The sequence below is a fragment of the Oryzias latipes genome, chromosome 7, assembly GCF_053564925.1.
Source record: "Oryzias latipes strain Hd-rR chromosome 7, Olatipes_Hd-rR_3.1".
NCBI lineage: Eukaryota > Metazoa > Chordata > Actinopteri > Beloniformes > Adrianichthyidae > Oryzias > Oryzias latipes.
Window position 1 is genome coordinate 24,379,071 of NC_136243.1, and position 24,988 is coordinate 24,404,058.

Here is a 24,988-nt window from a genome sequence, read left to right on the forward strand (position 1 = left end):
TTAGGCTGGCCAACTCAGTGAAAAACCAGGGGGGCTGAAATCTCTACATGAAAGCGCTGTAATTTCATTTATCACGCCTCGGCACGCAGCAAATCAGACGGAGAGGCTCCCTGTTCTGCTGGTTGCAGGTTTCCAGGAGGAGCGCGTGGGGGAGGGTCAAAGAGGCAGCAGAACACCGGGGAGGTGGTGTTAGGGCGGGGTCCTCAAGTGGAAGAAAATCAATCAGCACGTGAAGGAAGATGGACAAACGGGGGGAGATAGAAGGAATGACAGATTTAAAGATGCAGGATGAATAATTGAATAGCAGGGGGAGTGGAAATGGTACCAGTAGGTTTTGGTATTCATTATACTAAGGTCTCTTCTTGTCCTGTCAGTTTATCTGACCGTCCTATGTTGTGGGCTCAGAAAGCAGCTATGGGATATATTTAAGCTCTGCAATAACATAAATCCCAAAAACATTGGTCATATTTAGAGCTGTTGATAAAAAATGACAAAATTAAAAAACATGTGACAACCTGAGGAACTCATTCATTTATAATTAGGCCTACAATCTGATGCAAAAGAAGTAGTTACAGCGTAGGCATTAATAAACTTTGAGTAACTCATAATTACAAGACTAACGACCCAAAACTGTTCAAAGCAGCAAGACCTTAGCGATTAAAGGAAAACCTTTTTCTGCCTGTGGTTAGTCTTTCTGAAGCTTTTTAATTTTTTTAAATTTAATTCTTAGGTAATTTAATTTGTAATCAATCTGAAATCACAATATTTTTAAGTAAGAGATTACTTCAAATAATCAGTGATCTTTAATTTATTACAGTTTGGGATCATTTTACCTTTTTCTTTTTTAAGACTCAAGTTTTTCTTTAGAGAAGTTGTATTAAAAAGTAGATTTTTACATCATTGTAAAAATAACAATGATCCTTTTCAAAACTAATTTGAACCAAACACGTGGCAGATTGAACACATTTATCTTCAAACCTTAATAAATTCCCTTTTTTTTGGAGAAAAATCCACTGAACAGTTCTTTTTTTGGTTGTTTGTTGAGCACGGCTGTGAAGAAATTTTCATAAATTTTTGTTGTTTAAAAATTGAAGCTTTGTGAGTTTTGGAAACCTGAATCAAGTAGAGAAAAAGTCCAAATGAGTTTTTAACCAAACACCCTTCTGTCTAGACTGACTACATATGAAGACTCGGTGAATCCGTGGATTCTGTTTGGTTTGGTTGTAAAAGCTTATTGGTGCCTCAAAATAATGTATAGTGTACCCTTATTTTATGTACTACTACAGCAATACAGTATCTGCAGTGCAACATACAACAGGAAGGTTTAGAAGAATTTAAACTGTTTTGGATGTTCCTGTTCCCTAAATTAAAAATGTATAGAGGTTTGCATCTTTCATTCCTCCCAATTGGGATAACAAATGAGATGAAATCATATAAACTGCTTAGACGCCTTTCCTTCTTCTGCCTCAGTATTTCCCATAAATCCATTTTAGCTGCAGATTGACAACCTAAACCTGTCTGATAAGATTTGAAGCTTCTTTTTCAGAATTGGTTTACAATGTTGCTACAATGATGTGAACACAGGTCCCCAATCTGTTCTTTATAAACTAAGTGTGTGTTGCATTATTCAGTGTTCTTGTGTTGAATGTTGTTTGTCAACCTGGCCAGTTGCTATAGTTTATTACCGTCACATTGTCCCATTCTAATAGAAATCGTTCTAATATGAAAAATCAATGATGAATCTGACTTCCTATGAATTTTCATTAGTTTAAAAGAGCTTTTTTGCTAAATGTGTGACTGTTTCTTCTTCAGGGACCCTTGGGATGAATATTTTGGGATGGCATTAGAAATACAAATAATGTTTGGAATCAATTACAAAGATGCAGCTGAAGAAACGCTAAAACCTAATGAGCCCATTTGGACCAGTTTCATTTTTCGCAGAATCAAGCTAGAAGTTCTGTCTTTAACTTTAGAAACATCTCTCTCCACAGCTACACTTTATCCCTCAGGATGTGTTAAGAAACTGCTTTACTAATCTTACCTCGAGAAGCTTAGCATAATGCTTCAGCATTGCTCTGTTCAGTCACGTGTTGATGAACAGCCACATCAGTCAAAGTAGACAGGAACACCAACAACACAATCAGTGTGGAGGAAGTGATGCTGCTGTGAGCTACTGTTCCAGTGACTGCTTTAAAAAAAAAGCTCCGGACGATCTAGTACGACATATCTAAAAAATACTTTTTTTGTTGTTGGGCTTTTTTCCGACAGAATTCCCAATCATGCAGTAACGGGATAATTTGGATGAGACAAATCGGGTGCAGAAACCAGCTGAAACACTGTTGAGAGACAATATATGAAATTTGATGCATTTATTCATGTCAGTTATTCCACTCTGATTCAAAGGCTCAGGGCTGAGTCAGCGATTTAATAGCCAAAAATACTCTAGGATTTGTGGTTAGTTTTCTTAAAATCACCTTCAGCTTTTCTCTTCATATTTTTGTTCCATCCTTCCTTAAAAATGCCACAAAACTTCAAAAAGTGCAGTTTTCTGAATATCTCCAAAGCTTGTTGCTCTTACACCCCCCCCCCCCCCCCAATAAAAATGTCAAGGCTTGCGAGGTCATAAATTTGCAACAAGAAACACAACAATTTTCCCCAAAGGTTTTATAACCATCCTGTTCAAACATTCTTTTTTTTCTTTTTACACAGCCAGAGAACAAAAAAGATTTTACATAATAAACTCCCAAACCTTTTGTACAGATAAATCAAACTAAATGAAGAAAACATTTTATATTAGTCCATGTCTTATCCTCTGAACCTTTTTGCTTGCATTTGCCATAAATTGGGAAGGGAGACACAAATGTGTCAGAATGAAGCTCTGTGTTGTTCGCATGTCAATCAGTCTATTTCACTTGCTGATTCCTTTCTGCTTTATATAGAGTAGAAACCAGCAAGACTAGGCCATACAACGGATAATCCAGAACTGTCTAGAATGGTGGGTGAATGTTCAGAGGCTGTCAGTGTCAATGCATCAGGAATAGGCAAATCTAAATTAGGTGTATGCATGTCTGCGTCTGTTGAGTCTTGTGGTTTAAGCCAATCCGAATCCCTCTGAGCATTCCTGAATGGCCAACAGCAGCATATGTCTCAGCTTCTCGTAGCTCTCATAGGCTGGAAGGTCCAGCTGGTTAAAGCTGAAGGGAAAGAAATAAAGAAAGTTGTTGTATTTATGGCTTGTTGCAGCATTTGTCAGGTTGCTTTAAACCATCTAAACATTTACCAGGTGTGAGCAGATGGTAGACGGTCTGTTGACCGGTCGTCACGGTGGATTTGGAATTTCTGAATGCCATTCATTCCCTCCAGCGCAGCAAAGCCCTGGAGTGGAACCTTGGATGTGCCGGTGACAAACTGCAGGAACTTGGCCCGGTCTGCCTGATCGAAAGAGCGCAAGGCCCTCCAAAACCACTGGATCTAACATGTGAAGCAGAAACAAAGTAGTACAAATGAGAAAAATATACTTTTTTTTTCTGAATGAAAGAAATTGTTAAAAAAAACATCCGAACAAATAATCAAAACCAGCAGAATAAATCAAGTCTGGCGTTTTGCTTCTTCATGGCATTAAATCTCCGCCAAGAGCTCCATGGAGATTCTCAGTCATCCAGGTCATGACAGGACTCTAATCTTCAGGGCAACTGGGCGTAAATTTTGCCCCAAGGAACCGAATTCTGTGAAGCTTTGCCAAGTCATGTCCAAAGTTAAGTTTTACCAGTCAGGTCTGCTAAAATGTTTTACAACTAAACCAGACGATGCCAGTTCCACTTCTTCAAATAAACAAAAGGGTATGGATTCAGTTCACCAGCAATACAAATGTAATTTAAAGTTTACAGCTTAGCAGTTCTTATGAATAAACTTAATTTTGTTTTTCCTCACATTTCCTCTTTTTATTCTGTGCTCATAATCAAGACCGGCACTTCTATCCATAAAGGTAATCAAATAAAAGAACTATTGATCCTCTTTTCTTGAGAGTTGAACTCCACGACTGGATGCCAGTTTAACATAAACACCTTTTTTGTTTCAAAGCCACTGGGTAACAGAACAACTAAATGCTGACTCATAATTAGACCGATCAATTAAGAATCTGTACTAGTTTAGGAGGTTTTAAAAAACCCATCATACCTGAATGGAGCTGGACTGGTATTTATGATATTCAGTGTTGGCCTTCAGATCATCAATGTCAATGGTGGGCAGGCCAGAAATGAGCAACTCCAGCTCCTGCTCGGTGAAGATGGAGATCAGCCTCTTCGGTATGATCTCATAGAATCCTTCCAGAAAGGCTGCCAGCTGTTTGCGAATTGCCCCTGGAAAATAAATCCAAGTGTAAATATTAGCATTTGGCATAAAACTGCTACTCCTTTAAATGAGTATTAATTAAGACTGCGGAGAGGAAAATCCAAAGCGCTACGGCTTCATTAAAGGGTACAGCTGAAGCCGTTTGGTTCCAGAAACATCTCTGTGCCAAATATTTGACATAAGACTGCTGCCACCTACTGCCACACTTCAGAACAGTCAAACAGAAAACACTCATCTAACCAGTAATTAATACAATTTGCATGAGCACATCCTATTGGTTTACATGTGAAACTTGAAATGGAAACAAACTCGCCTGTCATTTTCATCTGGCACACCAGATGAACATATTCTTTTTTGTTTTCCTCTGTGACAAGAATGTTCGCTCCATTTGGCTTCAGGTCTCTCACTTCACAAACTCCGAACTCCTGGACCTGCAAAACAACAAAATATGAGCAATGATTTCCTTTCCCGCTGAACAGATTCGTCATGTGATCAAACAACTGCATATTGAAAGAAAATAGGAGCACAGACCTCAGTGCTGAATGTCAGCTCATAGCCCAGTGTAGAGACGTCATTTTCCAGCAAGTACACTAAACCTTGGAAGAATGGATAATCCTCACTTTCCATGTCTGTGTACCTGATGAAACCAAGACCACGCCCATAAATTAATTCACACCACCCCACAACAACATTTCAATTCATCGATATAAGCAAAACCTGCTAGCTGCTGAAATACCTGACACTCTTGCCCAGAATGTGTTTGTAGAAGCTGCGTGTGAAGTAGCACTCCAGTAGCCGGTTGTCATAAACCGCCTTGGCGACAACGCGGCCCACAAACTTAAAGTAGCTGAGGTGGTTGGGATTGCAGTGAGAGGAGGGGTTTATGGTGTAGGTGACCCTGTCTCCAGGTGAAGTGCGGAAAAGAGCATACATAGGATTGAACATCTCCCTGGAGATGATCATGTACCACTCCCTCAGCAGACCACCAGCATCCTGGCCCTCCTCTCCTTCAAACACAATGTACCTGAAAGAGATCATGAGTAAAGTTCTGTGAGTGATTTAGAACAGAAGAAACTAAAGTAAAAAAAAAGCAATGAAGCTTACAGCCTGTTCTTCATGTCTTCTGGGCTCTTGCGGTGCAATTCTCTGTAGGAGTCCTCAAACACATGATCTCGTCTCACATGCACAGCCATGTCCTCCTTCCTGAGGCCTTCATCCAGCCGTTCTAACTCCTGGCGGAAGTACCTGCGGAGTGACACAGCATAAGCGACATACAGGATCTAGATGTCAACACACAAAGTGGAGCTGAAAAACAATCCCCATACTTTCTCTTCACGTCAAAGTCCAGAATGCGAATGTAGTCAACCAGAACTGCGAAAGGCCCGTCAGCCAAGTGGGTGGTAGACTGCCGTAAGATTTGATTGAGGACTGTACGGTGAGTTTCTAAAAACCAGAAAGAGCCTCATTGTAAACAGAAAATGCCTTTAAAAAGTAAAAGGTGTATTTATTCTCCAGTTAGCATCACACTCACCAGCAAAGCGCAGGAATTTCTGAGTGTCTGGTGGCAAGTTTGAAGAAATATGCATGGAGGATGGTTCTCTGGAAAAGAATGGGTCAAGGGATGATGGAGTGGCGGGTGTGAGAGGTGCTGGTGACAGAGGGGGGGGTTCGTCTTTGATGTGCGACAGCTGGCTCTCCCGTGTGTCCCTGACAGGAGGTTTGCTCTCACGTTCAGTGGCATGGACCAGAAAGAAAGCCTCTACAGCGGGCTGGAGAACTGGACCACCAAAAGGATACAATCAGTTATGGAAACACAATCAAGTTACAAACTAACACAAGATAGTTTGAAATAATTTTTCAAAAACAAAGCCACCTACCCAGTACAGCATGCTGGTCATGGGACTCTTCCAGTTCTTTTAGGCACTCCCCAAGCATGTCCCATAGTTCATCCAACAGCAGCTGCTCACTGAGCAGAGGAAGATCTGGGAGTCTCTCCTCAGCCTCAGTCTGACTGTTTCCCTCCTCATCTAGAGAACAGATTGTTTTTTTTAATTGTATGCAACAATTCACCCCGTCACGTATCACGTTTTAAATAAAACAAGCCATCTGATTGTTGTAGATCTGCTATTGAAAAGGTTAACTTTTTTTACTTCAATATTTACAATTTTTAGGATAAATATATAAAGATAGAGACTGACTAACTGTTTTAAGTGGATATGGTGGAATTATGGATTCATGTACAAAATATGATGGGAAGAGAAACGGAAAAACACACCAGAAAATAAGCGGGGGCTTTACATTATTACTAATAAGCTGAGTGGTAATGGTTAATACCCAGAGGTGCAGAGTCCTGCTCTATGGGAGACGGCTGGTCCACATCCATTGGAGAATCGTCTCTCTGCGCTGCCTGGGATTCCGGCAATGACTGCACTTCAGACTAAAAAGAGCAAACCAGACATGAATGAGGAAAAACTACAAAGAGTTCAAGCAAACACGGCCATGCACATCACATTCCCATGATCCACTGACAGGGGAAGTATTTGGAAGGGCAGATAGGGGGAGAAGCATGAAGCAAAACCAGACAGCAAACCGGTATCCTCAGTGCAGGCGGCAACCCAATATTTGGTGTACAGCTGGTCAAACGACCTCAGTTTAATTAAAAGCTTTATTCTTCAACTTTGATCAAACTATTGAAGTCATTAGAGGAAAATGTAGCATTTTTTTTTCCTTCTAGCTTTTAAAAAGATTTTTTCCAATTTACAACTAAGCTGTGGCTTTGCATGGGTGAAAATACCATTTTGAAAAAAATTCCATCATAACAAATAGCACAAGTGTAGGTTATAAAGAATTAAATAATACGTTTTAAAATATTTCTTCTTTATCATTAGTTATAAAGCTTATCAGAGGCCAGTTGTCCAATGTCGAGTTATTAAAACCTCATTCATGAATTTGGATCAGGTTCAGTGCTTGGGGGTCAGGTGATGCCTTCAGATTTGTGGTAGGAACAAACTGCTGGAAGGCAGTTTCTTGCTGGTGATCATAAATTTTACTACACCTAAAATAATTAATTGCATCCAGAAAAATACAGCATGCTGTTTGATTTACAACCTTTTCCAAGAATATAAGTTAGACCTAAGGCAACAGCAGAGATATATCAGATAAATAATTTAAAACACTGATTCATTAGCACCTTTTTCTTTGTTTTGGTAATAATAGCCACATAAATCCGATCACAGAGCAAGAGTTGAGTTAGCAAATGGGGGATGGCAGCACACTGCAACACTGGATAAGAAAAGTTAAACTCTCTTCTAAAGACCCTACAGTGAACAGACTTCAACAAAGAGTCAAATCAGACATTACAGCCAATTTTTGCCAGCAGGTGACCACTGCTGTTTAAATCTAAAGTTTTTCGTCATTTCAATGGCCTCCTGCGGTAAAAATGATGAGGTGAGAGTATGGCTGCTGTCAGTGTAGCCATGCTAACCGTAGCGGCGGCAGCCGTGCCAGCAGGGGTAGCAGCACCAGTGGGAGCATGGGAGGCAGCCACAGAGGGGCCGGCAGCCACGGCGGCAGAAGAGACGCTAGATGATGGTGTCTGCTGGAGCCGCCGGGCACGTTGCCCCTCTCTCACCATCTGGATGATGGCATCGGCCTCTGCTTCAAGCTGGCGCACTGCTGCCTGGATGCTGCTGGCTGAGCCCAAACTGGTAGAGCCTGGTTTAAAATAAAGGGACGAAGTCATGAGAGAGGCAATGTAGCCACAAAAATACTGCCCACTCAAATTAAAACTACTGCGGTCATCTAGCTTTTACCTAATCGCCCAGTCTGCTTGGCCTTTTTGTTGGCACGTCTGGTGTCCTCACGTAGCTGGATGATAACCTGCAGAACTCGCAGGAAAAACTTCTGTGTTGAAGTCTTTGACGTCAGTGAGCTCATACAGGGAAGCTGCAATTCACGGCCTCCAAGTGTGCGCTTTTGTGCAGCTACAATCACGACACTCTCAGACCCATCAAACCTATTAAACAACAAAAATGCACACAAGTTAAGAAACAATGCAGCTAGAACACAAAAACAGAAAGAGTTCGTTATCTTTGCCTGTGTGAAATGACTGTACTGGCTACTCCAAAACATCACTCGCTAACCTGCTGGTCATCTTGCCCTTCAACTTGGCTGATATAGAAGCATCATCAGGGGGTGCATCTGGTGAATGCGAGTCAGCATGTGCCCGTCTCTGCTGCTCCAAGTTGTACTCTCTAAGTTCAGCCAATAGTGTGCCTGAGCAGAGAGATGGAAAACAATGGTTTAAAGTCTGTTGGGAAAGTGTACTAATATAAAAAAATTACCAATAGTAAGACAAAAAAGAAAAGAAAATTCCTAAAACTTACCGATCTGTTTGCAAAGAGTGTATCCAAGGTGTCTAGCTCCACTCAGGAGTAATCTGAGGACTGTGTCTCTAGTGGGACTGTCTCCTCTTGAGAGCTGCAGCAGAATGTTAGCAGCATCCTCCAGACCTTCTTCTGAACACGAGTGAGATGTCAAGACCTTTGAAAGAGGTACAAGAAAGAAAAAGGAATATGAACAAAATTGCAAAAAAAAAAAACATATCAGAAAAGTAATACTGTAAGCTCATACTCTGACAGAAACAAAACTATTGTTTTCTTTTACATAAGACACAATTGCTTCCCCATGATAAAAGGTGTTTGTTCAACATACCTCCACTGACAGTTGAAGCTGTTTCTCTGTTAAACCTGCGGAAGCCATCTTGTCAAGTTCTGCATTTCCAGTGGTACCCCTTTGCTTTCCTGTTTTAACATCCAACCACACAACTGACCATTATTCACTAATAAAACTTAGTGTAGCAGGTTCAAATTAATCTGAGCTATTCCACTGTACCTGTAGAAGCTGTTCCAGTGGGCGTAGGTATAAAGATTGTAGTAGTAGTAGAGGATGCCCCGAAAGATGGTACACTTGTTCCTGAGGATGTACTCTGGGCTGCAACTCCTGCAGAAGCCGCTGGGACAGTCACCGCAGGCTGCACAGAGGCCAGTGGTGCTGTGCCCTGTGCTGCAGCTGTAGCTCCTGAGTTTGCTGTGTTGGAGTTGACCGCCTGTGGAGTAGGGTGGCCTGCAGGTACCTCAGTGGCTTTGTTGTCAGGCAGGGCAATGGATATGAGGGACAGCAGACGCAGGAGCTTCTCAGTGAGCAAAGAGCTCCGTCGGATTACAGGATGAGACAACATATTCATCAGCTGGCCAAGTGGTGATGTCTCTAGACTAAATTGGGCTCCCTCTGCCTCTGCGCTGCCCCCTAGGGGTACTGACTTCATAGATGCTTTGCCTTTTCGGCTGACATTCATGTTGTCAAGCTTTACCAGCAGGTCCCAAAAATCTGTTGAGATGCCTAAAGACTGAGCAGTCATAGCAGAAGAAATCAGTGAGTTCTGGGTGTTTGAGGCATTGGGATTGGCCTGAGACCCAGGCCTCGAGCTTCCAGTTCCGCTTCCTCCCACGGAGGAGCCTGAACAAAGGCGAGAATCGATATCAGAAGATAAAAACAACAAATCCTTGCAGCGTTGCTGGGTGAAGTGGCTAGGGAAAACCTGCAGTAATAAAAGAAAAAGAATAAAGTGAATTTTCTGGATTCAGCTACACAACTCGCAGCAAAAGCTGATAAACTTCGACAGTTCAAGAACACTGACCTTTGCTAATTGAATAAGCGTGTCCAATACATGTCGACAGACCACAGGAGCAGCTTGTGGGTGAATGTGAACTGTAGACCCTCCTCCACCTGTACATGCAACACCTGATGCAGTACCCGACACTCCACCTCCCAGCGTTCCAGATCCTGCAGAGCTACCAGCTGAATGCCGGTCAGCATGCTTTCTACCTGATACTCGCTGAATCTGGAAAATGTTTGTTCGGCAGCCCAAGGCTGCATCCATGGAGACGGAGAGCCAGGAAAGCTGGCTGGAGCTACGAGACTCAACCCTGTTCAAAAGCTCTAAGGAAGAAGATGAAGATGAGGAGAGGGAGGAAGAGGTTGACCCTTTCCCTCCACAGCCCGCCTGAGTGCTCCTTTTGCCACGAGAGTCTTCCAGACGTGATGTCTCTACGCAGACTTCACTCTCACTGCTGCGCTGGAGAATAGACAACAGGCTGCGAATGACCCACCCCCGAGTCTGAGAATGGTAGCAGAGGTTCCTGAGCACGCGGTGGAGACGGCTGGTGTTGAGCTTCGGTTCGTCCACAAATAACAAAACCAGGAGACAGGACAAGGCTTCATGGTCTAGCAGCAAACGTCCACGCAGCCGCAACAAAGAATCCACAGTTGAACTGGTTGGCCTAATGAGACAGAACAATCCTATTATTCAGTCTTGACTTTAACTTTCAAGATATCAGAGGTACTGTATTATTTGATGAAGACAATGTGTAATTTTTTTGCAACATAACTAGCATTTACATATGAAAATACTTCACATTTATACAGAAAAGCAGCACTCAAAGCAAGATCTTAAGGTATTGATTTTACCTGTGATTTGTTCCTCCACCCATCTGAAATGTCCCTCCTCGCTGGACAGCCAGTCGAGTGTACTGAACCCCACGATTGCTCCCTAAACGACTGGTAAAAGCTGGCGAGCGCAAGATGGCTGAGAGTGCTGAAGATGAGCTGTGACTGAAGAACCGATCATGCATCAGTTGTCGCTGACGTGCCTCCTGTTCTCTACGTAACGCGGCGGCTTCCGCGGCAATGTCCGGGGGCATGACAGCCAGGACGCTATCTTCCATGTCTTCAAGAACACTACGGCGAAGCTCTGAGGGCAGCGTCTGGATGAAGGTGACTGGATCTAAAGGAGTGTCTCCTTGTGGAGGCTGCTGGGCTAGCTCCCTTCGCTGCTGTTCAGCTCGTTGCTGGGCAAGAACCTAGGACATTTTAAGGCATCGTTAATAAAAACAATCCTGATTAGAATTTATTTGCTTGTAAGTTAGATTTCATAAACAGATACTTTGCAACTGAGCGCGGTAAGCTACATTTAAATATGTCTTACCTCCTCCTGAATAGCAGGGGGTAAGGCTGCCAGGAACTCAGGGCTGACCTCAGTGACCCCTGGTCCTCCTAGCACAGGTGCAGTTGAGGTGGGTAAATTCGTGGCTACTGGAGGACGGGAAGGTGGCCTGATGCCAAGTTGATTTTGCAAGACTTCTCTACGAATGTCCTCAGGAAGAGCTGCTAGGAAGGAGGGATCTACACCCTCTGGCAGACTTATGCCTATCATGAAAGAACGTACAGATATTATGCATGTTATTGTGCACAAAACAAATTGTAGAAGTGAAAGGTAACTTACCTGCAAGAGGATCCTCCTCGTCGTTGCTGGTGGATGGGAGGGGCTCTTCCTGAATGACTTGGGATTGACTTTCAGCACTATCACTTCTTGGCATCGTTTCCCCAGGGGATGAGACAGATGTGGATCTAAAGAAAATTAAATAAAAATTCAATTCAGTTTTATTTGCATAGCCCAAATTCACAACAGTCGGTTCAATGGCTTCGTACCCGTAATTGTAAAGTGGACATACAATCAAAAGGATCATAGATGCATAGGATTCAATAAGAAAATACTAAACTTTGACTAAACAGACTGACCTAAACTAGGCATTCCTGGCCACTAGGCCAGGAATGCCTAGTTTTCCTTGTGGAAATGGTACAGTTGTTTTTTTTAATTAGACTGCGTGTTTTGTCTTGTATAAGCATGTTTTTATGTCTTATTTCAGCAAATAAACTATTAAGTTACTAACTATTAACTATTAACCAATCAACAACTATTCTCCAATCAACAAGTCAATAATGAATAGGGTAGACAAGTATACAAATAATTTCACCAATAGGAGACTTTCAAGTTCATGGACAGACTTACCCTGTTTCAGCATCAGTCTGTCTGTCAGTCAGCCCACTCTCTCTACTGCCAGACAACTCCTGAGAAAGCTGGGTGGTTTGGGGAGGGTTGGGAGCAGATTCTTCCTGAGTAGCAGAGGCAGGGCTGCTGGTATCCATCGGGGAGCCTTCGAGTTGTGACACGCCAACCACCGTAGGCTCTGAGTTTTCTACAATGTCTGGACTTAGAGAGGCTGAATGAAGAAAGAGTGATAGATTACCAGATCTTAAAAAATATTTAAGGTTATAACTAATTCCAGCTTTGACTTGTATTATTTCAATATTTCCACAACTTTAAATGCAGGGACTTTTTAGCTGGCTGATATTTTAAAGTTTTGTCTTTTTTAAACTTAAGTCTACCTTCCCTGCCTTCATCCAACGCTCCTCCACTGCCACTTCCTCCGACTCTCTCACCGGTTGTGGGTGCTGGAGACATTTCCATTTGAGATGCTTCTGCTTCACCATTTGCCCTCTCGGCTGCAGACAGTGACGGCAGGGCAGCCCCTGAAAGAGCAGCCAGAGAGCTTGCGTGCGACTCTGCCAGCAACAGGTCAGCTATTGGCTGGTGGACCTGTTGACTTATAGCAGTCTCCAAAGAGACTAAGGCCTGTTCATGAGGAGCCGGTGTTGTAGGAGTAACCTCTCCAGATGGGGGAGCAGTAAGAAAGCCCTCTGAGACTCTGGGAGGGTCCAGACATGACATTGTACCACCCTGACCCTGATCATGGTCTGTAACATCCAGGGAGAAGAAATAAAAGAAAAACTTAAAACACGAAAATCTTTTATATTTTTAAAGAAAATACCAATGCATATGTTAGTAGTACAGGTCTGAAGTTATCACTTTTATTCAGAGGTGCACATTTAAACACAGCTTTGTTGTTCTAATATAATGACAAATAAAAACAAGACAAGTTAAACAGAAACACTTGAGAGTATTATCGCTTTCTGACACAGATGCTTTAGGCCTCTACTGAGGAAGGCAGTAAGTTGTATAGTTATCTCCTGAGCGGGGTGCACATACTTGATCCCCAACAACAACACAACTTACTACCTCACCGCAGAACAGGCACCTGAAGCAAAGCAGATACTTCAAAGATACTTTGAAGATATCACTTGAGGGAAAATCCACATTTTGAAGAGTTGACCTCTTAAAGGTTAAAAATGCTGCAATAAAACATAAAAACAAGGAAGCCCTCAAAGAGAAGAGAATAAACAATACTTGATGAAATGATTGGCATTCAATAAGCTGACAGTTGTGTTGTTAAAGATTTTTAGGAAATTATTCTTCCTAAAAATGAACAGACGTTGAGTCACGAATCTGAAAAAAGGATGACACCCAGTCTGCAACCTGCAGGTGGTGGCAATATGTTAAAAACTAACCTGGATCAGTTTATGGAGACACACTGTAGTTAATTGAACATTTTTGAAGCATTGCCCATTCGGTATAAAAGTCTGATTATTACACGATTGCCACTTTTGCTACAATAGTGGAGTAAATGGAGACATTCCATTATTTTGTGGGCATTTCCCCCCCCCTTTTTCTTTTAAGTTAACTAAAAGTTATTCAACAAGAAATATCACCAAAAGGAACATTTTTTTAAGAGGCACTTTTCATCTACAATGTAATAAAATAAAATATTAATCCAATAATGATTTCCTCTGAGGAGGACAATAAAGCCACATTAGGTCAGAAATATAAATAGTATTGAATTTCTTTTAATGTATAAATCTCAAGAAAAAGTAAATTCAGACACAATCAAATATGTACAGCTCTTTTTGTACCAAATCAAGCTGATAGTCTAGCCGGTATGGCGTTGCTATAAGAAAGACAGTAGACTGTATAGTTATCTCCCAGATCTGGTGTGATCCTAAAACTATACAAACTACTACCTCATCCCACAGCACGCACAGCAGGCTGGCTGCTTGATCCTGGGTAGCCTTCACCGAGCTGTCAAATCCAAATCTGGTCACAGAGTTTAGAGATTTAAAAAGAAAAACCTAAAAATATCAGTACCTGCTGCGTTCTCACAGTTCACTGCGCCCAGTCCAGAACTCTGGAGACGCACAAAAAAAAGGTGCATTACTGATCGAGCCATAAGGTTAACATAAACCCGTACATGTTCCATCTAAACTCTCTGCAACTAGAAAGGCTATACATCTCATAATTCTTCATAGAAAGAGTCAACATGCATGCAATATTCTCCAACCTGCAGAGTTTGCTCCCTGGCCTGTTCTGCTCCAGAGGCTCTTCTGTCATTCTGTTTGGACTCTTCTTCCTCAGCCAGCTGCCTTCTCCTCTTCTCTCTACGCTCCTCCAGCTCTTCATCTCTGAGACTTTCCAGGTGTTGCAAGATGGGCACCTTCACAACTGAAGGGAGACGGCATTTTCTTTATCGTTTCTTCATTCTTTTTTAGATTCAGAGCTATAACAAGTACTTTTGAAGTACAGTTGTGTGGGCTTGAGTGTTGTGTAAACCCCAAAGCAGAACTAAAAAGCTATTAAATACTAACAATACAAACTTGCTTTGCATAAGGACGCATTGGGAAAAAGAAATTAACTTGCAAATCAATGAAAATCAGTTTATAGTTTACTGTAATTACCTGCAACACAGTCGTGCATACTCTCAGCATCAAGCACTTTGCACTCATCTGTCCATCTAGTTAAGGCAGTGGGAATGCTGGAAAGGGTACCTTAAAAGAAATCAAACAATGTTCAACATCTTGAACAGTACGCTATAAATCAATCGATTGCAAAATGATCATTGTAAACATGCCTGCTTGGCCCCCTGAGCTGCTTTGTTCATGAAAGAAGTCATCCAACAGTTCGTCATCTGAACGGGCAATGATATGCACATCTTCATTTCCCACCAAGAGTCGGGCGCGACCGCGGGATTGCAGTGGGAGAGAGCTGGACAGCTGTAAAATGTCTGCAGCAGCACTGGGGCCCAACAGTCTAAAACAAAATAAAAGACAACAAACATTCTATTGTTATTCCAATAGAAAAACAAAAGGTTATTAGTCAGGTGCTCCAAAACACATACTGCTTAACACAGCACCAAAGTGTTCAAGAGCTTCACCTTTGCAATATCAGAGGGGGGTTGGGCTGGCGGTTGTGTGGGTAGTGGACATGGATAGTGTGTCCACTGTTTGCAGTGAGTTGACGTAAAGTTCGTTGGCTGCGGCCCAAACCCTGTGCCAAACGACTGCTAGTGCCGGCTACTCCTAAAGTCAGGGAGCTGTGGTCAGCATGGCGCACCATGAGTGGGTGTGAACTCGGGATGTTGCCTGGAGATGGAGGGATGTCAGCTGACAGAGAAAAACAAAACCAATGTTAGAAAGAAAGATTAAAACAACCGATAAGAGTTTAAGGATGATGCATTTGACTCATTTGCCTTCTACAATGTATATTGCTAAGATGAATGAATGATCTACAATTAAATAAATATATCTATAAAAGAATGAATAGGAGTCCTTTATTAAGATAAACTACATTTTTGTATAAACATGGAGGTTGACTTGAATAAATTTAAGAAATCCTGCTTACAGTTGTTGGAAAACATGTTGTCAAACTCTATAATAAGATCATCATCTCTGTCAAATCTTTCAAAGCGGATGTGCGGGGCAGTGTTTATGTCAGGAAAGTCTTCATCCAGCTCCATCTCAGATCCTTCATCATCATCCTCGTCTCCTTCTTCATCATCCTTTAGAAACCACAAAGAGAAATGAGCCTGCAGTAAAAAAAAAAAATCAAGTCATTTTTAACATCTTTGAAATGGATTAATCATACTTGGTCTTCCTCCTCCTCTTCTTCCTCCTCCTCCTCTTCATCCTGGCTGTCTTCATCATCATTACTACCACTGGAGTCCTCTTCTTGTGTGTGCTCTTCATCCTCTGGCTCCAGAATGTTCATAGAGTCTGAGAAAAATGTAAAAACGAAAAATATGCTGTGTTGGAGTCTGTTTTTATTACATTCATTCTTTCTGAAGTACGTTTTCTGTTTTATTAGATTTAGAAAGCTTCATGAGCTGTGTTTTATGATGCACATGTACCTTCGCGGTTAGCCTGAAGGGTTGACGTTTGGCTAATATTGGAAGGGGCCTCATCCATCAACACATCCTCTTGTGACTCATCTTCTCCACTAGTTCCCACTATATTAAAAACCATGTAATAAGGTGCGTGCTTTGAGCTGTAAGCGGTTTGCAATACAAGCATATACAACACCGACATTGAGCATTAAGAACTGCAGTATTGCTAATACATTTCTCTTCTCCAACATTGCTTCTATAGCTTCAGGAAAACAAATGCACAGCTTATGATGTACTTAAAATCCTTTTCTTTCCTTGTTTTCTTAACTCACCAATGATTGTACTGTTGACTGTGTTAGGATCTCTCTCCAACAGCTCATCAATAAGGTCCACCAACTCATTCTCAACCTGTATTAATGGAAAGAGTCATTCATACTCTGTTAAAGTCTAGTGTGTCACATTTATCTTTTACACATTATGGAACAGAAATTAGAGATAAGGAGCTCTGGCTGAATATTTATGAGTGCTTCATTCATCTCATGCCTGCATAGCTTGTGTGCTCAGAACTTCTGGTTGACCAGCGATAACCACTGTGTCTCCTTCTGCTTCTCCATCCATCAAGTCACCGTCTGTTCCTTGAACCCTGTGGCTGCCATCCACTGGCTCAGTCTCACCAGACTCTCCTGGGACGGATACAACAATTTAGCATCCATCACATCGCAGAGTGCTACTGCATTCCCTCGGTTTTCATTTTTGAACAAACCTTGGTCCTGCGTGTTGCTACTGCTGTCCCTGGCAGTGCCCACAGTGTCATGCTCTGTCTTGGTCTTACTGGAACCGGCTTTGCCACCAAAGAGACTGCTGGGCTGGTTAACAATGCGTGAAAGAGTCTCCAGAGGCTTCAGTGCAGCATTCACCGTGTTGGCCATGTTGGGACTAGAGAATAGGAAGTTAACATGTAATTATTTAGCAAACCCACTGTTTATCAGCATCATCGCGTGTACTATATAAAACCATTTTAGGGTTCAATGATATTGAATTGAAGCTACAAGTAGTTTATAGTATTAAAAATGACACAGTCTTTAAAACACCATGGGGGGGGGTGTTACAATGAACAATACCAGAACTTCTTTAAATATATTTTCGGTTTCAGTTTCCAATCAATTTACACTGCAGAACAAAAAACAAACAAACTTGAAAACATGATTTAAGAAACATTAAATAAAATGACAGTATAAACACTCTGGCACATTACAAGCTTTTAGGTTGATTTGTTTTTGGCACATAAATATTTTACATTTATTCAGACAAATCAAATCCTTTAAAAAATAATGCAGTTTCAGTTATTTTTTTAGGTTATTTTATCCAAATGTGAAAGCCTGGCAAGACCTGCTAACACAATATCTCCTAGATGAGACAACCTTTTTCCTTTTTAACATAAATAATTGCAAACTCAGTTGGATGTCAGAAAAACAGTGATAAATATTGTGACACGAGGCTCTTAGACCCAGGGTTAGCCTTTAAATTAAAATAATTTGTTATAAATTGGGCTCAGACTCCAAGCAGCTTGTTTGCTACTTTGCTTAAAATAAGAACTATTTCTATAAGAACTATATCTTTGGATTGTTCATTAGGACTAAGCTCACCCATGATAGAGACACCCATGTAACAGATGTTTAAATAGGATTCTTGTTCTACATATAAAAATAAACTAAGTACAAGAACATTCCAGCAGAGTTTTGGTTGGGTATAGTGACTGTTCCCACTACTTCAGAAAAGAAATCCCTTTATTTTTTACAGATTCTCATCCTTTTTTTCTCTTTAATTTTTAAAGCTTACCTGGACAAATCCAAGCTGTGAGGCACACGAGCCAAGTCATTGACCAATCCCTTCTTCAGAAAGAGCCTTATGATGTTGTTCATGCCATTATGTTGTGTCTTGGCTGTTGCTGTGCTGTAGAAACTGGATGTGGAGGGACACGACTCCATGATAGTGCTGATAATGCACATCACTGCCTGCAGCCTGTAAAAGCAACGTGAAAAGGTAAGAATGAGAAGAAACTCCAACCAAGCCATGTTAATTACTTAAGATCAATACAAAAAGCAACAACGCTACATGCTACAAACAACAACAATTAACACTTTTCTGTTACCTGGCATGCTTTTCAGCACCTTCTGGCATTGCCAGGGCACGACTAAGGGCAGCTTTTACTTCATTCACCAGAGCAACCTGGGCATCAGTGCCTGTGCCGGCAGCTGCCAGGCTGGCTAAGAACAGACGGGCCAGAGCCGGTGTGTCCTTGTCCTCCGAATTCTGTGTGTGGGGCAGCAGGTGGTCGAGCACAAAGGCCAGAACACTGCAGTCCTGTTCACAGGTGAACAAACCCAACAGGTAAAGGGAAATGAATTATGGAAGTATAAGATAGAAAAATTCATTCAAGAAAAAAGATCATCTTTACGCACCTCTTTAATGAGCTCAGACTGTCCAGCGGTGTAGCAGTAGGAAGTAATTAGTGTGGCGATGCCCACATAGGAGCGTACCAACTCTGCCAGAAGTCTCAGGATGGTAGACACTGGCATTAAAGGCTTGCTCGCTTTTACTTTGGCTGCTTTGCTCTCTTCTGAGCTGGTACTTTTGTCTCCCTCCTGTTCCTTCTTTTCTTCCCGCATCTCTTCTGGTGTTGAAGCTGATATAAGTCAAACAGATTTTAAATGATTTAAATTTGATGTAAAACTTCCTACTAGAAAAGATCGTTTCAGTTAAGTAATAAATTCAGTAAGATAAAACAAACATAACCCCACCTTCTCCCTGCGGCATGGCAGATTGGGAAGATTCAGCTACACCCCCATCGGCAGCAAAGACTTGAGCCTTAAAGAAACAAATGAAGCCCAATTATAAACATATAAACTGTTATTTTCATTGTTTTTAGAACTTATTATTTAAATTATACATTTCAATTGTCACAGAGACTCACGTTAATATGAAATGCTGACTGGGAATCAAAGTCACTTCCCTGACGTGTGAGACGGTACTGCTGGTAGACATCGTCTCCGACATCCTGCAAAATCTGGCACAAATCTTGACCACCAGGTACGGCTGAAGCACGTTCTTCTGTACGCTCAGCTGCAACAGAGACACAAATAAACCTTAAATAACAAAACCTTAATCCATTATGACTAACTAGTAGGATCTTGTGAAAATGTCCTACGTTCTTCAGGAGCATGGTAGGCAGCCAAGGCATTGAGCATGTCATATATGACGTCTTTGATTGTGTCGGGAATGGACGGTAAGGGAGAGAGTTTTAGAGGAGTAGTCTTCACCAGCTGCACAGCGTTTGGTCCCTTAATCCGTAGGTTCTCAAACTCATCATCAGAAGCTGTGAAAACCAAGGAAGTATAATATAAGTAAAGTAATACGTCATGGTCAAAAAAATTTAAGTCTAACTGAAAACAATTTTTGCAGCACTACTTGCATGATTCTGTGTGTTTAAAAGCTACTTTATATAATGGAATCATCGCTGCACTCACTTGTTCCAGCTCCACGTGGTGCAGGCAGTGCAATGCGGATACAGTTGCTGGCTGTTTCAATAAAGCACTCAGGGTTTCGACAGGCTGCAGGGCCCAGCACACGTAGAATGTAGTTGATTTCTCTGGAACCAAGACTGCCGGACACAACTCCAGAGGTGGTGCTACCTGCCCCACTGGTCACAGCTGACCTCACCACCTTTGAAAACATATTTGACAAACTTAGGATATACTTTTTTTAACAGCCATACATTTTGGAACACAGTATGTAGAAGACATAACTAAACTGTTCTTTATCTTAAACAGAAAAGTACAAAAGTAACCTTTTCCATGGTGTGGCGTAGTGTAGCTGGATCTTCAATGATGTGCCGGAACAGCAGGGTAACAAGTGGGGTGAATCCATTGAAACCAGAGCCTTGTGTTAGCCCAAGAATCATTCGAGTGCTCTTCAGCTCAGCAAACATCATTGCATAGTGATGATTGCGGGTAAGACGTAAACAGAGACGAAGTGTCGCATGAAGAGTATCAGGGTCCACTGGAACACTGATCATGCTGACACAGGCCCGAATAAGAACGGTGATCATGTCATCAGTCAAGCCTTTAACTACAATGTCGGTTCCCTGAGACCAGACGGACTCCACAGTGGATGAGGGGCCAGAAGTGGTCTCCTTCAGCTGGCTTGAATCCTCCTTAGACTTGATCTCCACTGTAGCTCCAGAGTCTAGATCCGTCTGAGTTTCTTCTACTTTACTCTTGTCTCCCTCTGATCTCTCAGAGTCAGGAACATTGCCAGTCTTTGGAGGCTTGCTAATTCGAGGAACTCTCTGGACAGTCAACATCACAGGCCTTCTGTTCCCAGTCTCTTCATTCACCTGCCAAACAAAATGATCTTGTTAAGCCAATTACAAACTATAAAACATCTGCCTATATATCTTCTGGAAGCACAGGGACTGGATGTACATACCTGCACCATAGTGTTAAACAACACAGTGTATCTCCGTCGTCCAGCTGTGAAGCGGACGCTGCTTTCCCCAGCCCTCCATGCCGAGTCAATCGTGCTGTTGTTGGAGGCACTGTAACTGCACCAGCGGCCTGAACGATCATCAAACCAACGCCAGTTATTCCCATTCGGCTGCAGATACTAAAAAAAAAGAAAAACACAATTAACAAACCATTTAAAAAGAACAGCACATTTAGTAAATGGCTTATATAGTAAAACATTTCTTGTAAAAAATTACATTTGACCATTAGTGGTTTTTGCAAATTGGAATATTTAAGAACATTATCTGAAAACAAAAACATAACACTGCCTGCACCTTGGTAAAACAGCATTAGTGTTTCTGCATTATTTGGACTGTATGCTGTACTTTCATCCGTTTTTATAAATGACTGAGTTGTTTTTTTTTTTAAATTGAAAACATACTTTGATTGGAGAAAGTGAGTTGCTTAAATGAAACTATTGAGATTTCTTGATATGATAATTCAGAAGCAGAAGAAGAAAAATAAGCATATAAGTATTTGTGCTATCTATCAATTGGGAGAAAAGGACAGATGTGTTTTTCTTTTAATCTTTACTGTGGTTCTGATCTCATGTCTTACCTTGTTCATTTGTTCTCTTCGCTTTGAGGAAACTGCCATCTTCTCATAGAAGTCAATGATCAACAAAACAGGTGTGATCCACCTTTAAGAAAATTTAGAATGAATCCTAATTCATAACTTAGATGCAAGAGAAATATGATTGGACTGTAAAACAGCAATTTTAAGATTCTGGTCTATGAGTTGAAGACACTCACTTTGGTGTCTGAATGTCTTTGTGTTCTTTAGCTGCTTGCAGACAGGGCTGAACAACCTCAAGGAGCTTAATCAGCAGATCAAGAATCCCACTGCTCTCAACCACTCTGGCACCCAATAATTTCAATTCCTGTAGAAAAGAACAGATAGAAATTGCAGTAGAGGCATAACCTCTGCCAAAGATCATGTGACTATTATGGACAACTGTGTGGCTAAACCCTGTAGTACCTCAAAGAGCAGTGTGAGGAGGAGAATTCTCGTTGCTAACTTCGAGGCCTGCGGCAAAGTTGCCATCTGTTTTGCCCACTCAGACACAGTCTTTGTGTCGCTGGTGGTTAGTGGTTCGGCTGCTTTGATCAGCACATCTGCTGCCTCCCATACCTAAACACACAAAGTAAACAAGCAATTTTGGAATGGGTTTAGATGCTCGTCCTTTATTAAGATTCATTTTAGTGCTCCATATTTTGGGAAACCTACTAACTCAACTAAGCCAAAACCATAACTCTTATCCAAGTAAAAAACAAACAATAATGAACTCAAAAATCTTTCACAACTTTCAGGCTTTTGAATAAGCATTTCATTTTACAAATAGTACATTTATCCACTGACCTGGTGGACAACCTGGCCCAGAATTAAATCTCTGTATTCTGGACCACTTCTCTTAATAGCAGTCATCAACAGGTCGCAAAGTCTGTAGACTGTATCAGGGAGCTCATCCAGCAGATGGAAGCAGCCAGGAAGCATGGAATCAGTGAAAGTGTGCAACTCCTGAGGATCCAGAGGCTCAGCCTCCATGAAGCGCTCCAAACATCGCGCCTCCTCCTCTTCTGCCCGCTCCCTGGCTCTTCTGTCTTCTTCCTCACGGCGACGTGCTGCTTCCTGAAGCAGATACATGGCTGATCTCAACAGAAGCTAAGTAAACTAGTAAGTAGCACGTCTCCTAAGCTTAAATTAGTAAAACGCATATTACACCTATTTAAAATGAAATTTCAACAGCGAAAATAAATAACCTCAGGAGAATCTGAGCGCTGCTCCATGTTCACTTCTTGCCCAAGTGACATGGCGATTGCCCTCATCATCTGGTCCTCTTCTGACATGGTCATGTCCTTAATAGAATGTAAACATATAATTACTTTCATAATTCTGACTAGAGGGGAAACTATGAAGATCTAAATCCTCTGTATATTAAGAAAGATACCTACCCTCACGACTCCACCAAGAAGAGGTGGTGGATGTGTGAGTAAGTACTCTGTGGCCTGCTCCATTGTGCTTGTGTTCAGTAGAGCTTCCATAGCATGTTCTCTTGAGAAACCCATGTCCATCAGCTACAGCAACGCAAAAAGTAGAGGACATTATAAAAAATGCAAATAACAAGTATTTTGAGGCAAAAGGTTTTTGGCACTAATGTACTCAACAAGCTGAAAACTCCAACAGTGTTAATATACTTTTCCCACATACCTGTGTGAGCTGAGTTTGGTTAACCTGAGGCTCACGATGAGGAGTCGCATTGGTGGAATCCTCGACGGAACCTCCTGTCGGCGCTGCAGAGTTGGTTCCAGTCACCGCTGGTGCCTCTCCACTTGTTGATGAGCCTCCAGGAATGCCGGTAGCTGCCAAAGGGGCAGTAGGGGGAGCTTCATCATCTGGCCGCACTGTCCCTTCTCTCTCTTTGGCCAGGCGCTCCTGGATAACCGGCTCTCCTCTCAGAATGTGACATAGGATGGCCAGCATGGACTCAGCCATCCTGCCTCCATACACCTTTAGCGGTTTTCTATTCCAGAGACTCCGGATGCAGCTGAATGCAGCCTAAATAAGAGAGAAACTGTTTTATTAAAACGGCAAATGTCTTGCTAATATAAAAATGTCAATATGGCTAAATTACATATACATTACTAAATCTGAAATTCTAGCATTTTTCCTAGAAGAATTAGGTGATTTGGTGGATGGAGGACGCTTTGGTTTTTCTGTGACACAGCGTGTCTTCTGTACTTCACCAACACCATTGTGCGTTGGGCAGAACAGAAGACAATATAGACGGAGGCAAAAAGAAACTCATCAAGCTTGTTATTAAAGGGTACTCTGTACCAGACCATCACATTTTAGCAGTCAAAGGCAATATGAAAATGCCTGACTAATATGTAGAACCCCACCCAACCCCAATACCACAGTGAGATGAGGAGGCTAGTTGGCTTTTAGATGCTTTCTCAGTGAAGAAAAAAAAGCATTACTTAAAATCTTTGTCACAGCCATCAAACTCTACAACACATCAGTTCCGTGGTTCTATAATTAAGAAAAATATATCTCTTCTTGGTGCAATATTCATTTGTAAGTAAATACTTATTGCAAGTATTATAATTTGAAATTGCAAGGAATAGTTCAGTCTACTTGTGTTTGAAAATACTGACCTTTTGGGTGACTATAAGGAAGCGAAGAGCACTGAACTGGGGCGTGGTGGGAGTGATCCCTGGCATTTTAGCAGGCAGGGAGTGAGGAGAGTCCAGCACAGTGCTTGGATTAACCATCTTCTCCACCAGCATCAACCAGGCATCCAGGAACTCCCCAGTCCCATCTGGTAGATCGACATGTTCCAGACCCTCAGAGACGGGTACTTTCCCACCCATGGACAGCGCCCAGTTGAATGTTCTACACGAAATAAGGAGAATCAATGAATTTGCATTTCTAAAATATCTTGAGATCAGAGAAGACAGCTGTCACAACACTGACAGTTTGTTATGCTGATTTAAAACAGCTGAATATACAACTTTAAAACATTCACCTCAACTGTGACTATTAAATTTGTCATCCTTAATATAAATTCCAAAATTAGAGGCATTTATTTGAAAGTCATACTAGACACTATCAGCCATAAATGGAAGAAAATATGTGTTTTTGTTCCAATCCTTTTCTACCATCAATACCTTTTCCCACTTTCACAGAACCTGTGATTGCATTCAATTCTCTTGCAAGTCGCTCCTTTCATACTTATCCCTGCAGGCCTCCATCAAAACAGGAGGATCGATACCTCCTTCAGTTAACAAAAGTGAGGTCGGCTTCAGACCGTAAACATACAATTACAGCAGATGACATCACTGCACAATGTTCTTCACAGCAGCAAACTATTTTACTTAAAATTGTGGAAAAAAGGGCCAAACAGATTCCTACTCAGGAGCAAAGAATGCAATTTTGCTTGTACCCGTCAGAAATAGTTTAGAACATGGTTTTATGTCAAGTTCTGCCTGCTTCCCCCCCCTGCTTCCCAACTTCATCTGAATAAAAACAGTTTATCATTGCCAGCAAAAAGGCCAAGCAGCTTTAAGCCAAATGGTGATGTTATGCTTATTATAAAATAAACCTTATAAGATTATTCCAAAC

General features: G+C 41.6%; 1 protein-coding gene and 1 non-coding gene across 19 annotated transcripts in view; both read right to left on the reverse strand.

Moving 5' to 3' along the window:
- Positions 1–2,354: 2,354 nt before the first annotated feature.
- huwe1 (HECT, UBA and WWE domain containing E3 ubiquitin protein ligase 1) overlaps positions 2,355–24,988 on the reverse strand; it is a 39,172-nt gene continuing 16,538 nt past the window's right edge. For 17 of the 18 annotated variants that reach the window (XM_023956592.2, XM_023956588.2, XM_078950648.1 and 14 more), the window contains 51 exons: positions 24,022–24,259; positions 23,075–23,422; positions 22,819–22,941; positions 22,627–22,722; positions 22,226–22,495; positions 21,845–21,997; positions 21,619–21,746; positions 21,425–21,506; positions 20,790–20,966; positions 20,149–20,697; positions 19,829–20,024; positions 19,510–19,677; positions 19,276–19,424; positions 19,103–19,169; positions 18,764–18,987; positions 18,454–18,665; positions 18,141–18,323; positions 17,065–17,237; positions 16,845–16,984; positions 16,634–16,709; positions 16,326–16,424; positions 16,064–16,191; positions 15,821–15,977; positions 15,354–15,582; positions 15,051–15,229; positions 14,878–14,967; positions 14,484–14,644; positions 14,291–14,330; positions 12,637–13,005; positions 12,260–12,470; positions 11,693–11,817; positions 11,396–11,616; positions 10,879–11,270; positions 10,049–10,691; positions 9,244–9,949; positions 9,064–9,152; positions 8,736–8,892; positions 8,493–8,625; positions 8,163–8,365; positions 7,835–8,064; positions 6,685–6,787; positions 6,228–6,377; positions 5,882–6,127; positions 5,676–5,793; positions 5,455–5,595; positions 5,087–5,374; positions 4,882–4,987; positions 4,664–4,781; positions 4,177–4,358; positions 3,281–3,471; positions 2,355–3,194 (listed from right to left, as the gene is read on the reverse strand). In XM_023956592.2, the coding sequence (XP_023812360.1) occupies positions 3,092–3,194; positions 3,281–3,471; positions 4,177–4,358; positions 4,664–4,781; positions 4,882–4,987; positions 5,087–5,374; positions 5,455–5,595; positions 5,676–5,793; positions 5,882–6,127; positions 6,228–6,377; positions 6,685–6,787; positions 7,835–8,064; positions 8,163–8,365; positions 8,493–8,625; positions 8,736–8,892; positions 9,064–9,152; positions 9,244–9,949; positions 10,049–10,691; positions 10,879–11,270; positions 11,396–11,616; positions 11,693–11,817; positions 12,260–12,470; positions 12,637–13,005; positions 14,291–14,330; positions 14,484–14,644; positions 14,878–14,967; positions 15,051–15,229; positions 15,354–15,582; positions 15,821–15,977; positions 16,064–16,191; positions 16,326–16,424; positions 16,634–16,709; positions 16,845–16,984; positions 17,065–17,237; positions 18,141–18,323; positions 18,454–18,665; positions 18,764–18,987; positions 19,103–19,169; positions 19,276–19,424; positions 19,510–19,677; positions 19,829–20,024; positions 20,149–20,697; positions 20,790–20,966; positions 21,425–21,506; positions 21,619–21,746; positions 21,845–21,997; positions 22,226–22,495; positions 22,627–22,722; positions 22,819–22,941; positions 23,075–23,422; positions 24,022–24,259 (10,060 nt within the window). In that variant the 3' untranslated portion in view covers positions 2,355–3,091. The remainder of the gene's footprint in view (positions 3,195–3,280; positions 3,472–4,176; positions 4,359–4,663; positions 4,782–4,881; positions 4,988–5,086; positions 5,375–5,454; positions 5,596–5,675; positions 5,794–5,881; positions 6,128–6,227; positions 6,378–6,684; positions 6,788–7,834; positions 8,065–8,162; positions 8,366–8,492; positions 8,626–8,735; positions 8,893–9,063; positions 9,153–9,243; positions 9,950–10,048; positions 10,692–10,878; positions 11,271–11,395; positions 11,617–11,692; positions 11,818–12,259; positions 12,471–12,636; positions 13,006–14,290; positions 14,331–14,483; positions 14,645–14,877; positions 14,968–15,050; positions 15,230–15,353; positions 15,583–15,820; positions 15,978–16,063; positions 16,192–16,325; positions 16,425–16,633; positions 16,710–16,844; positions 16,985–17,064; positions 17,238–18,140; positions 18,324–18,453; positions 18,666–18,763; positions 18,988–19,102; positions 19,170–19,275; positions 19,425–19,509; positions 19,678–19,828; positions 20,025–20,148; positions 20,698–20,789; positions 20,967–21,424; positions 21,507–21,618; positions 21,747–21,844; positions 21,998–22,225; positions 22,496–22,626; positions 22,723–22,818; positions 22,942–23,074; positions 23,423–24,021; positions 24,260–24,988) is intronic. The other variant, XM_023956590.2, reaches the window with a different exon arrangement.
- Positions 14,089–14,182, reverse strand: mirlet7g (microRNA let-7g). The gene has a single exon (NR_107105.1). It is a non-coding gene; the product is annotated as a microRNA let-7g (primary transcript).